Source organism: Strongylocentrotus purpuratus, unplaced genomic scaffold, assembly GCF_000002235.5.
Source record: "Strongylocentrotus purpuratus isolate Spur 01 unplaced genomic scaffold, Spur_5.0 spur5_scaffold_6, whole genome shotgun sequence".
NCBI classification, from domain to species: domain Eukaryota; kingdom Metazoa; phylum Echinodermata; class Echinoidea; order Camarodonta; family Strongylocentrotidae; genus Strongylocentrotus; species Strongylocentrotus purpuratus.
Genome location: NW_022145612.1, coordinates 16,532,267 through 16,546,106, shown reverse-complemented (window position 1 = coordinate 16,546,106; position 13,840 = coordinate 16,532,267). Strand labels below are relative to the sequence as shown.

The 13,840-nt window shown below is 35.1% G+C and overlaps 1 protein-coding gene across 1 annotated transcript; it reads right to left on the bottom strand.

The window, feature by feature from the left end:
* Positions 1-5,451: 5,451 nt before the first annotated feature.
* On the bottom strand, positions 5,452-10,428 carry LOC115919457. Its single transcript, XM_030973316.1, has 6 exons — positions 10,284-10,428; positions 9,511-9,656; positions 8,860-9,007; positions 8,225-8,309; positions 6,457-6,769; positions 5,452-6,086 (listed from the first exon to the last, which is right to left on the bottom strand). Exons 1-6 carry the CDS (start codon positions 10,426-10,428, stop codon positions 5,727-5,729), a joined length of 1,197 nt encoding a protein of 398 aa, XP_030829176.1. The 3' UTR covers positions 5,452-5,726.
* Between the last annotated feature and the right edge of the window lie 3,412 nt (positions 10,429-13,840).

Genomic DNA, 13,840 nt, shown 5'->3' with positions numbered 1-13,840 from the left:
TATCTCCCTCTGTCTCTCTCTCTCTCTCTCTGTCTCTGTATCTCTCTCTCTCTCTCTCTGTATCTCTCTTTCTCTCTCTCTCTCTCTCTCTCTTTCCTCCCTCTCTCTCTCGGTGTCTCTCTCTCTCTCTTTCTCTCTCTCTCTCTCTCTCTCCCTCTATGTTGGTCTCTCTCACGACTTGGCAAGATACAGACGTGTCTTGATATATCAAACAAGCAAGCACACACGATTTTATGAAAAATAACAACAAAAAGGTGACAGGCAAAACACAGTACGTCGACAATAATTAGATTTGGGGCTCAAATCCCAGGTAAAAAAAGAGAAAGGCTTAACAAAGGAACACGCAACATGGGGTAAAGTTTTGCGTTTCTAAGGGATAATTTGTTGTCCATGAATTATGTGTATAAGCTAAAACAAGAAAAATATGTACTAATGTTTACATAACAGTCAACGCAATGAGCATTGTTTTAGAACTTTCCAAACACGTTTTCCAAACATTTTAACATACATACAGAAAATTATACAAAATCCATCACGTTTATATTAACAGGAAAATGGTAAATATTAGAAAACTTTATCAAGATACATTGTGCATTGCATTAAAAGTTCTTATAATATTAATGATTATATTATATTTTTTCCAGGAAAAAGATACGAGCAGCGATTTTGAAACAGCAAAGAGAGAGGGATGAAGGTAAATATATTTCTAAATCCACTTGAGATATGTTTGCTTTTGTCATTAATTTTGACAATTTTGTAGGAATGTTTTAGATGATCATTGACGATTTCATTGGGATCTTTACTTTAAAACAATACATCAAATTCTTCATGAATGATACAAAATTATTTGATTTTGCTAATTAATACAAGCTTTATATTTGTATTTGACTTGCCGGAAGAGGGGGCCATTCAAATCATGTAGCACCAACTTATTGGACCCACTTTAACAATCCGCACTTACCTCACGCCTTGCCTTTATACCGACTTCCCAGTCTCTGCAACTACACTGGTCTAAGACAAACTGGAAACCTACCAGGCAGCGTGCTCTTTGACCCTCTACCCGGAGTCACAGAATCAAGCACCAATGTTACATCAGTAGATGTTGCTCCTGTAACAATGCATCGAATGCCCGAAGAGAACATCTATGAAGTACGACCCTCGCTTGCCGCAAAGAGTCGCAGGAACCAGGATATGGCCAGTGGCTACATCGAAAATGATACGTTGAGTTCGATGTCAAGAGTCGTCCAGGGTTGCGAGATAGGGATAGATAGTGCCACCAGTAGTGCCATGTACCACCGTGACCTGGATGATGAAGAACCTTATGATGACGAGGAATATGATTATCCGTATGCTGATAATGCCAAGATGGTACTTACACAGCTTTGATTGCAGGAACACAATTACCTTGGACGGAATCCTCATTCCCAGAAAGGACTCCTGGTAGTGGGTGTTCTACCGCACCGGCTACTATCGCCTTAGCAAGAAAACCGTCAATGGGAGTTGCTCCTTCGGTAAGACCAAGGGCGTCACCGGTGGTGAAACCTATTAGTAACGCTACCTCAATACCTCCCCGGGGTATGAGTGACATACTTCGTAACTCATATGCCACAGAGAACAAATTCGTGTCATCTCGTCCTAAAAAAATTATAAGTCAGGTGGATTCTAATGGCTATACGACTGCAATTCGAGCATTTTCTTCAATGCGACAGCCGCGACGTCTAGCGACGAAACGAAAATCTAGACTTTCTATTGAACTACGACAAACACCAAGTCCTATGATACCTCCTAGGTTAAGCGAATCGGACATCCCACCGCTGTCACCCGATCCAACAGCTGATCATAGCATGAAAACTTAGCTACTTCAAGCTGTTTCGTCCAATCCGAGATATGTCAACGGGTGTATTATATCCCCCAAAACAAAAACAAAAGGAAAGAACTAGATCAAGAACTCCTGCTATGCTTCGAAGAGCAAAGAACGTACTCCCGCTACCAACTACAAAGGTAGACGAAGAGAGTGAGAAACTGTATGACGATATTTTACCGTTTGGAGATTAAAGGTAAAGACCAGTATTGGAAACGCCCTAATTTCAAAAAATGAAGTGGAAGCTCTCATTACCAATCATGTGAAAGAATATGTTTTTTAACTAATACATGATGATAAAAAATTTGCCGGGAAACCGCCTACTAATTCATATATTTGGTAAATTTGTTTCTCTCATGGTTTGTGAGAGATATAGGGTAGTCCCATATACATCTTTCTGTGTATAGTGCTTGTAACTTTACGAAGAATGGGCCAAATATCTTATCATTTTGGTTATTCCAGGACCTTGCAGATGCTAGATGCTAGATGATCAACCTTTTCTGATCGATTCCACAACGTTTCTTTCACAATGCAATCGCATGACCATAACTGGTCTTTACCTTTAAGAAAGGACATTTGCTGACCATTTCGAACATATTCAAAGATATTAGCGGATATTTCATGAACAATGATCATTATATAGTCCCAAGTTACGAAGACAAATTGAATTTGAGTAATTTATGTTGTTAGAACGTATGGAATATAATTTCAACATTCATATTGTCGACTCTTGGAAGGCCATAGTGCACCATGTTGTGTTCATAAAAATAAAAGAGCACGATGGATTTCACTTGAAACTGAAAGGTAGACATCAAACTTTAATCAATTTTCTCGATTTTTTATTGGTGCATACGAAAATATGTATTATGTTTATATAATTAATCCAGCTTGGTACATCGAAAACTTCGTAGTCCGATATCACATGTTCTTCTTATTTTGCCTAGACAAGAAAAAGGCCGTGATAAAAACAATACGTAATTCTGATAGGATACCATTTGACTACCAGACTTTATGTTAGCTTACATTAGCTTATGTAACTATGCACCATTGCCTCACTATAATGTATTTGTCCATTAACATATCAACCAAATGTAACACTTGTATGGTAATTTTAAAGCTTCGTTGCTTATACAGTTTATCATATTTCTATTTAATTTATTCATGGATGAAAAAGTGCCTGTGTAAAAACATGTATATGTAGAAGAAATACAAAACACCTGAATATATGTTAATATTACAACTCAAATGTTTACTATGCATTTTTGTTCTTCTAATCCTAAGTCATACAATTTACTTATCCTACCACGAATACGAAGGAACAATGAATTACGTTGTAAATCAGAACCTGATACAAAACGTATATCAAGTATCGATTGTAAGTCTTTCTTTGTATAGATTAAATAACATTTCAGATTGAAAGGTTACCGAATTCCGGGGCGGCAAACAAATGGCACTCCTTAGCCTAAAAGGGAATTTTTCTTCACCTGTCTGATGTGACGCATATAATGAAATTACCTTGATGAGGCACTTGCTCGAACCTGAAAGCATTTCTTCTGCCTCCTCGCACAATCTTTCAAGTCAAATTTTGATGATGGATTACGTGGAAAAGGTCGGTTTTTATTCACTTGTCTTGATTTTGAAGGAAACGTGTATCAACCGGTTAGCCCTTGCCCCCATCTGTCTTTCCACTACTTGACGATATGATTTATATGTCAGTTCTTTTTATTGTAATGTTATCAACGCTTTAATTTGATTTTGATGTAAGTCTTGACGTGTTCCAGAGCACACTATTGTAGTGTTCGTTTTGTTATTCATTTTTATGCTAAAATAAATACACATTCACCATAAATATGGATTTACACAAAACTGAAGTAAAACAGACTAAATCAAGAGATAGCCACATTGGTATCAAGTAACAGTACAGTAACAGAGTAGGAAGAGCATAAACATCCATTATACTAAGATCGCTTAAAGGTACTATGTCCCATTTGCAGGCCAACAAAATGAAAAGGTTAAATTCCAATGGCATTTGAAAGATAATACTAATTTAGAACTTCCCTAAAAAAGGTAGGGCTTGAAAATGTCTTCAAGTGGGAAAATAACGACTATTAGTTGTCAAATCGACTTAGGAGCTATAGAGCCAATAAGTAATAGTCTTGCTTTTCAGACCAATGTACCGAATGGTCATACGTTTCATGCTGCGCAAAGATTCAATTAGTTTAATTTTGGCCATCACAAGAAGTGGGTTATTGAGGTACACAAATGCTCATGTACCCTTAACAGCTCACTTTATGTATGTTATTACCAAAGAAGAAAAAAAGCCAGTCAGTCACTCAATGGTGTCTGACAGTGAAGTCTACCAAGTAAACGGGTTTCCTTGCATAATTTGAATATTAGGGCACTGCTAACGTTTAAATTTCACAAATAGGACATACATGACATATTCATAATTCCTGCAAAGTTCTACAGAATTTGAGGTTGGCTGCAAAAGGGACATAGTACCTTTAATGTAAACAAAAGAAAATACAAATACATGTTACAAACATATTCTGTGTACAAATAAAATACAATTGAACAACTTAGTAAACACCCAGTACTATATTGATTATAATATCTGCATAACGAAATAAAAACTAGTTTTGAAAATAGATATGTACACTGTTGGTCATAATGGTGGAATATTTATTTTTACCCCAGTTTAGGGAAGGATTTAAAAAAATTATTTATTTCTAATAGATCTAGATAATGGCATACATTCTCAGATTTTATTGAATATTAATTTGCGAGTGTTTGTTTTGCGTGATTGCTAAATCACATGTGTGCTACTATGCTAATCAGCTAGGGAACCTACGTCCTTAAATAATAATTGACAGTAATGAGGATTAATGCCTCACAAAAGGGCACTAATATAGCTGATCGACACGATTTTTATCCTGGGGCCTCACAGTAACGAGGCCATTGCTTAGCCCCTGAATCATGACTGTACGCAGTGTTTGCTAGGGTACGCGGCCGCCCCCACAAATCCCCCAAAACGAAGAAAATGCAATAAATTGTCAAAAATTCATTGCATTTTCCCCCGGCCCCCAACAGGAAAAATCTGTGTGGCCATGCCTTGAACCATAATGCATGGCCCTACAGAGGAATTTTTCCTGTTGGGGGCCGGGGGAAAATGCAATGAATTTTTGACAATTTATTGCATTTTCTTCGTTTTGGGGGATTTGTAGAAGGGGCCGCGTACCCTAGCAAACACTGCGTACAGTCATGATTCAGGGGCTAAGCAATGGCCTCGTTACTGTGAGGCCCCAAGATAAAAATCGTGTCGATCAGCTATATATTAGTGCCCTTTTGTGAGGCATTAATCCTCATTACTGTCAATTATGACTTAAGGACGTAGGTCCCTTAGCTGATTAGCATAGTAGCACACATATGATTAAGCAGTCACACAAAGCAAACACTCGCATATTAATATTCAATAAAATCTGAGAATGTATGCCATTATCTAGATCTATTAGAAATAAATAATTCTTAAAAATCCTTCCCTAAACTGGGGTAAAAATAAATATTCCAACATTATGACCAACAGTGTATATATGATGAACATAATCTTTAAAAAAAGAAACAATTGCGAATATCTAGGTTTAATTAAAAGGCGGGTATAAATATAATTTTTAGTACAAAACCTCAATTAAAAATGAAAGGTTTCCAGTATTGTTCAGCGCATTCCTAAGTACATGAATAAAAATCATACAACTATCCAAGAAAGTTACAGCCGGATTTAGGAATTTTGCAATCAATCCGAAAGGTCTCTCCTGTGATATAATTTGGGTAGGGATATTGATTTGATGGGCTTGTACAGAACCCTGTTTTAAAGACGTGTGTCGTTAAAACCGTTAGCTACGTGCACATCAGACGGCATACTCCCGTTTCTGGATCTGCCTACAAAAACCATGTTCCTATCATTCACACTCCTTCTGGCCGCCTTGTTGTAGACTACGCTGTTGCTGCTGCCCGTCTCGTGACTCAGGGAAGGATTGCCCCGACTGCGCATACCGTTTGAGCGATGTCCCTGGAATCCTTGGTCGCCTGTCACTGGTCGGTCGTGAAGGCTTCGTCCACTCTGTATCGGGTCCGTTCGACCTCGATGCCTACCTGTTGGATCATGTTGGGATGCTGATGGGTGATGCCCATGTAATTCCATCTGTTGAGATCTCACTTGCATACGAGCCTGTAAATTTAAGCGTACAAATCAGAAGTAGAAGTCTAACATTGCAAGATAACTTCAATTGCTGTTCTAGTTTTGGAAATCGATAGAAGTGAATTCACTGAGGTATATTGACAAAGCCTCTGTATTGTCATTTGAGATATCCTGGGTTCGATCCTTGCTCGGTTCCTATTAATCCTTTGACAACGTGTTTTGCCCACATGTGATATTGCATTATCCATCTCAAAATAGAACAAGGCACTTGCAACTCCCAAAGCTAACTAATGGAAATATTAATAATGTACAGAAAATACAAAACTAGCACTACAGAGGTTAGTATGATATATGATAACTGAACCGTTTCTGATTTGCTAGTTTAGGAATGACTACTTACATTGATTTCTTTACTGAATCGAAGGCCCATAGCGCTGTTCTTGAAGGTCTCTGTGTCGTGATGTTGGTGTCTCCTATCTTCTATGAAGTACAGCTGCTGCATGCCATCTTCATATCGACGAGCGTTCATGTCGTAATGAAATGGTCTCTTTTTATACCCTTCCAGTTTGTGGAGACGAACACGATAGTAAACGACGAGGACGACGAAGAAGATGATGAAGAGGAGAATGAGAATCGTGATAGGGACTAGGATAGCAAGGAGTACGACGTTAGAAGAGTTAGAGCATTGAGGCCCGGAGTATCCACTGGCGCAGCTGAAAAGGAAGATCATTCGCAAGATTAAGTTTTACACCGCATGATTTCAAATTTTAAAGTATGATCTATTTTCTTCCAGTCATTTTGTCACGTTTGGCAAAGCATTCAAATTATATTTACACAGTAGCATAAACGCAATTTAAAAGCACTCTAATGTAATATAGAAGGAAGATTGCTTAGATACTGTTGAAACAGTCAGCTTGTAATTTGTATGGTTAAATGATTAACAAAATCCAAGCAAATTTTATCGCACTCACAATCGACATAACAGATTTAAGATATTGCCATTTGAATTAAGTATAAAGTATTTATATTGCATTGTCGATTCCCTTTGAAAACTCCATTAAAAAAAGTATATTTATTAACCATTCTTACTTGATTTCAGATTAATCTAGTTTTGTTTATACATATTTCATTTGATAAAGTTTTATGACATTAATGAATATTACAATCCCCCGAAACATTTCTGAGCTCAAACATACCTTTATTTGATTTGTCTTTTACTCTCAATATTAATTGGATGTCCGAAAATACGAATAAATGTTTTTATTATTTTGGACGAAATGTAATTATTCCTTAATACAATCATGGCAAATTGAGGAAAATCAATATGGGAAAGATGTCGTTATAACCCCCCCCCCCCCCCCCCCCAGGAACACAGAACGTTCCTTGGACGTTAATTCTTTATGCGCCACATTCTTTTTCTAAATAGGTACGTTTAAAGGTAATACAAAGTTTTGGTATAGGGTCTTGAATTTGGTTAAAATTAACATATTTGAAGCATAATATCCTCCAATATTCAGTGATCGTTGTCGCGGTTGAAATCGAGTCTAATGTGATGAAAATTTAAATAATAAGCTCTTTATGTTGTATAGCTCCCTCTCAAGGTCAAGGTATTGATATAGCTATAAAACAATGTTTCTTGTCTAAAATCGACCGATTGCTATCCCCGTTTGGAATTTATATATCACAACTGCATATTCTGAGATTTTCATGGTCGCAGCTATCATTGTATTGCCGTAGGCGCTGTTTGAAATTTTGATATTCATTAAATCTCGAAATCAGAAGTGTTTTACGGGCTATTTTTTTTAGTGTTTATAATACATCCGAAGGGGCATCCAAATATATCAAAATTGTAAGGAATCAATATCCAGCCAATTTTCAAAATTTACCAAAACTTTGTATTACTTTAAACAAAATCTTTAACTTTATCTCAGGACTTGGAGTATTAAATTACTCCTTATAGGTGATAAAGAGGCTGTCATGTAACCGATCAAGACCAAAAGAGGGTTATGCGTAATTATGCATACCTACAACTTCTTTGTTATTAGGCACTCGTGGCAATGGAAATTTACTAAATTTTTTTTTTTTTTAAATACTTCCCGATAACGCTATGTCTTTGCTGGGTTTGAATTTAATCATAATTAGAGAAACACATAAATAAAAAGACTTACACGCAAGTGAAATCAAAGGTGTTATAGTCAACCTGGCACTCGCCGTTGTTCGTGCAGGGCGTCGGGGAACAGAGTGCGTCCAGATCTGTGAGGAATTAACATGCCGACATATATTTAGGCCTATATACCGCATACAATAACTGTGAAACAACTAACATATCAGTGCGTTTTGATTGATTAATCTGATATTCAGTTTGAATGAATCGTGTGGAAACGAAATCAAAATCAAATGTTGCGGTTTACGACGTACATACACTTTTGCAATTTGTGTACGGATATTCTGAAAAAGGATGTGGGGCTTGTCTTCAAGCTGTCCCCCTTTAACAGTATCTTGCCATTCACGGCATTATCGTTTTTTTGTATTAAATGAAAGGAAAAAAAGGAATTATAAGAATATAAATATAGGTTAATTAACTGAATATGTTTTGTTGTACCTGGGTCTGAATTTTTAATGTAGATCTTACTCTTTAATGGTAGGATAACCAGAATTATTGATGGTAATAATTCATCCAAACAGGAATGAGCATGCAGCATTCTCACAGGAACAATGAAAAGCAAAGTTTTGCTAGAAAGTACATCAAAAGCATTATACACAGACTTAGAAATAAAAAATAATGTAGGCTTATGCTCCCTACCTGTTACACCAACTGAAACAACGCTGAATTCATCCACTTCTAGAAGAAGAGCTACTTTGATCTGTTCTATCAAACGTTCAACAGTTACTTCTGACATGTACATGACGCCTATGAGTAAGTTTATTTGCATCTCGCCGTTTGACAAACTCTGAGCGTTGATGGTTGTCACAATAACAAAATATGTTGTAGGAATCCCGAGTATTACCGATTCAAACTGACACAATTCACGTGTTGGATGGGAAAAGAAAGAAAAAAGACGCGTACAATGTAATTACATCGTATTAAATTATGTTATGAAAATTATGTTGAATTATGAAAAACTAAATTATCATATTTCACATGCATTGTCTTTTAGGAAGTTTACCAAAGCGATTTCCATAATCAAAATGTCGGTCTAGTGCCCCTTCTACAAAATAGTCAGAAGGCCCTCTAGACCCTACAGCCAACGAGACAGACAACTTAGTGAAGAATTCACTTAACTGACATTGTCGATCTCGTGTGCTGTCGGTCTCGTGTGATGTAGATCTCGTGGGCTGTCGGTCTCGTGGGCTGTCGGTATCGTGGGCTGTCGGTCTACTGGGATGTTCCGGACAATGAACTTTCTTATATAATTCCAACTGAGAAGGCTTTGGTGTGCCATGAGTATCTTACCGTTTCTTGAACTGTTAGAACATCTTGCTTGTCCAAGGGCAAAGTTTCGCGTCTTTTTCTTCGTGCGGTCATGTTCATGGTCATGTTCGCGTTCATGTTCATGGTCATGTTCATGGTCATGTTCATGGTGGCATTTAAGCCTAAACCTGTTCAAAATTTGGGATAAATGTAATTCCAATATTCAATTTCACAATAGACATACCCCTGCTTCACAATTATCTAGGGTAAATTCATATTGATGAGACATATCCCAGCCATATAACTTGCACCCAAATAAAATTTAATTTCTGTTCGTTTATTTTGTTAAACTACCGTAAATAACAAATAACTGATTTACATCGGGTATCTAAACAATTATTATGACTATATCATTATCATTCTGTATTTTAAAAAATAAAATTCTCCTTAATTTCATTTGACAGATAATGTTATTTGAAAGAGTGAGATAATTATATCGATGAGTACGTGGTAATCTGACAGTGAAGGAGTCACCTAACAAAGAGCTCCCAGGCTCGAAACCATCAAATAAACCATAAGGCATTAATCGTCAAGTACATAGTCCCTTGGTTAGGACGTTTCCTTTCGCATTGTATTTGTTTCCACGAGACTTGCCAAAGCTGTTGTATAGGTTATTTCTTTAAATATGTTATATATACGTGTATTTGAATTGTCAAAATTCATATGAACGACATTGATATCCAGAGTGTTCCATCCCACAAGTAGAAAATAAATGAATTGAATAAAAGAGATAACTTTGAACTTGAAATTCTTACTTCCACATCTAGGAAGTCCCTTATTCCATGATCCCATAGCTTCACACGTGACCGTACGAACATCGTCACCGGTTTCACTGCATTTGAAGCTACACTTTGTCCTTTGTGAGACGCTCCTATCACAGGTCGAGTCAGCTACATCCATTGGCACTGTACATTCTTTCGCTAAAAGATTATGAATGTTAAGCAGTAAATTATGTTAAAGTCATTCGTGCAGACCAGGCTGTTCGATGTCACAGGTGAAAAATAAATGAATTGCAATTAAGAGAAAAATAGCTTTGAACTTAAACTTTGAAACGTTACACTTTGTTCATTTGCTGTTATTTTTCAACATAATTACATACTATGTCTGAATTAGTGAAAAAATATGACTAAAAATAATTAGGAAAAGATGATTATAAAGAATGATCGCGTATCGTGATTGTTAAGGATCGTCAAAATAGTAGACCTACAGATGAATCTCTAGCTAAAAATCACAATGTGAAAAGCACTTCACAAAGGTTTGTGTATATTGGATATCATTATTCGTATTATAAGATGGGTAGAAGAATCCCTGCAATTTGATTGGTCAATTACCATGTAATTATTTTTTACATTGAGACAACTTTAGATGTTATAAACGTTGAATTTACTACGGCGAAAAGTTATTATATTTTAATGCTAGAAAAGAAAAAAAGAAAAAAATGGTTTCAATTTTTGGCAAAATATTTTAGGCCTACCAGAAACATTTGTATGGAAAGATGTATTTCAGTTCAAATTTAATAACATAAGAGACAATAAGATCAAACAATATAATTTATAATTAATTCATAGAATATTGACATCTAAAGACAATCTCTTTATATGGAAAATCGTACAATCTAACGAATGTGAAATTTGTCGTGCAAAAGAAACTATTGAACATTTTATATTTCGTTGCAAGAAATTAAGAGTTTTCTGGAAAATTATCTCAAGAATTATATATTTCATTTTTAAAATAGAAATTGAAATTGATATGAAAATGTTATTGATTGGATATAAAATAGATAACCGAAAGTTTACTTTACTTAATTTTTGGATAAATTATGCTCAACTGGTTATATACAAAGACTACGTAAAGCGGATCTTTGGAGAAGTACCAACCAATCCAAAGAGGTTAATAAATAATTTTATTTCATCATTAAAATGTTATTTGAAATACAAAGAAAATATAAAATACTTCGATATTGAGGAAGTTAAGAAAGTATTAGAAATTTTAAAATGATAATTTTAAGATATTATGTTGATCTTGTATATAATTCATGTTTCATTTTACTTGTTTTGTAAATAATATACATGTATTTTGAAATGGAACAATAAAGTCCCTCTGAAGAGGTAAAGAGAAAAAAAAACTGTAATTATTTTTACTGGATGCACGCGATACCATCGATATCCTCTTTTTTTTTTAATAATTCTCTTTTTGTTTTCTCTTTTTTTAATAATTTTGTTTTAATAAATTTTTTTTTTTAATGATTTTGTTGATGATAATGATTTGTTTTTCGTGTTTTTTGATAATTATAATCTGTTTACAGTTTAATGTGCACTGACAATTATTATTATTTTTTTTTTTAATTTCATGATCATGCGTCCGGTAATTACCAGAGCATGATTTTGCCATGCATGCGGTAAATCTGTAAAATAACAAAATTTTGTATTTCTGACCATTTTTGGGGCCCCATCTTATAAAACAGATGATGCACAGGTTTAATTCGTGGGTCGGTGGAGTTGTGTGTACGCGGTACCTTTGAATTTGGTCTAAAACCATTCAAAGGTACCTTGTTCACACAATCCCTACCGACGCACTCAAACCTGTGCATCATTTGTATACTGTTGTTATCACTATCATCATTATCATCATCATCATCATCATCATCATCATTAGCATACCAATTGAATTAATTGTATATATCAGGATTGATCAATAATCTTTTACCAGATCCTGTCGGTGAGGGGGTTGAGGATAATGATGATGTAGACATCGATTCTGTTTGAGGGTTAGAAGCTGAAGTACCGGTAGATGGTACTGTCACTGCGTGAGAAGAGCAAAGACGATCTCAGGATTAATATGATGTTTCAGAATTCATAATTTCGTATTTCTTTTTATGAAAACGGACATACACTAAAGATTATCCTATAATTCCTTGTAACTTGATTAAGAATGATATATTTGTTTTTGTTTAGCAAAGAAAAGAAAACATGTACACTTGTATAATTACTTTTGTATACTTTGTAAAATGTTTTTTGTAATTTACTTGGTAAAATGGAAATAAAGCTCGAACTGTAACTTAAACCTTGAACTAAATTATTAAATTATTTTATTTTACTTTGTGTACACAATTATACAAAAATAGGGTTCAAAAGCACTGAATCCAATAACCGGGGTAATAGTATATTTGTAAAGCGCTTAGAGACATTTTTATTAAGTGCTATATAAAAATTAAATATTATTATTATTATTATTAATTAATTAACGATGGCTCCGTAGTAGAGCGGTTGTCTCGTATACCAGAGGTCCCGGGTTCGAATCTAAGTCAATACACTCATGTCTTTTGGTAAGGTATCGATTCCCATTACCGCGTCCATCGGAGGGAACTTACAGCCTTCAGTCACATGGTTGCTTACTTACATTCAGCATACATGCATTCATAGCAATCAGGTAGAACAATCAACATCATAATGAGTATTATCACTTTTTTATGAATTTCATCATGATTATTATTATTATTATGTATATCATCACTAGTATTATCATTTCGTTATCATTATCGTTATGATTATCATGATTATTGTTATTATTATTGTTGTTGTTGTTGTTATAATTATTTTAATTATTATTATCATTATCATGTCTTATTATCATTATTTTGATATCATCATTAGTATTAGTAGTAGCATTAGTAAAAGTAGTGATATTAAAAGTATTATAGTAGTAGTAACATGATCATCATTAGTATTATTACCATCATCATTAGTATTAATATTATTATTTATATACCTCACTTAAGAAATCCAGCCATCTGATTGGTCGAAATTGCATTCATAAACTTTAACTATTTCTGTAAAATTCCCAGTAACCATGGTTAAAACAGTTCTAAAATAGTTCAGTCTCCATGGTTACCCCATAGGTTTACATGTTAAAAAATGGTTTGAGCGATCGAGGATACCGTACGTGTGCGAAGAATTGGTCGGTATTTTCATACAAGATAAGACAATTCCAAACAAGACAAAAATGGCTAAAGAAACTGTCCCAATATTTCAACTTATCAAATGCAAGACTCGCTGACAGCAAGAACAACAAAAAAGGTACGTGAAATTATCCATAAACATGTTCGTTTAGTTGCTAAAAATAGAGTACCAGTTGTCAGGGTGTCTGATCGCGCACCCGATGTTGTGTGCTGTATTCTTCCCATAGAGATTACACGCAATGCAGTCTCTATGCAGTCTACGTGCATTGCGGGACCATGCAAAAAAAGTCAAGTTTTTTTTTCAATTCGAGATTCAAACCTTTATCTGTTGTGATCCTGAAGGTGATACTCAAT

Excerpts from the sequence above, each read along its gene's own strand:
- LOC115919457 (XM_030973316.1), bottom strand. The coding sequence starts at position 10,428 with ATGGATGTAGCTGACTCGACCTGTGATAGGAGCGTCTCACAAAGGACA. Across the intron at positions 8,310-8,859 it reads TGTTTCAGTTGGTGTAACAG|ATCTGGACGCACTCTGTTCC; the intron begins GTAGGGAGCATA and ends AATTCCTCACAG. Across the intron at positions 6,770-8,224 it reads ACCTTTGATTTCACTTGCGT|CTGCGCCAGTGGATACTCCG; the intron begins GTAAGTCTTTTT and ends CTTCCTTTTCAG.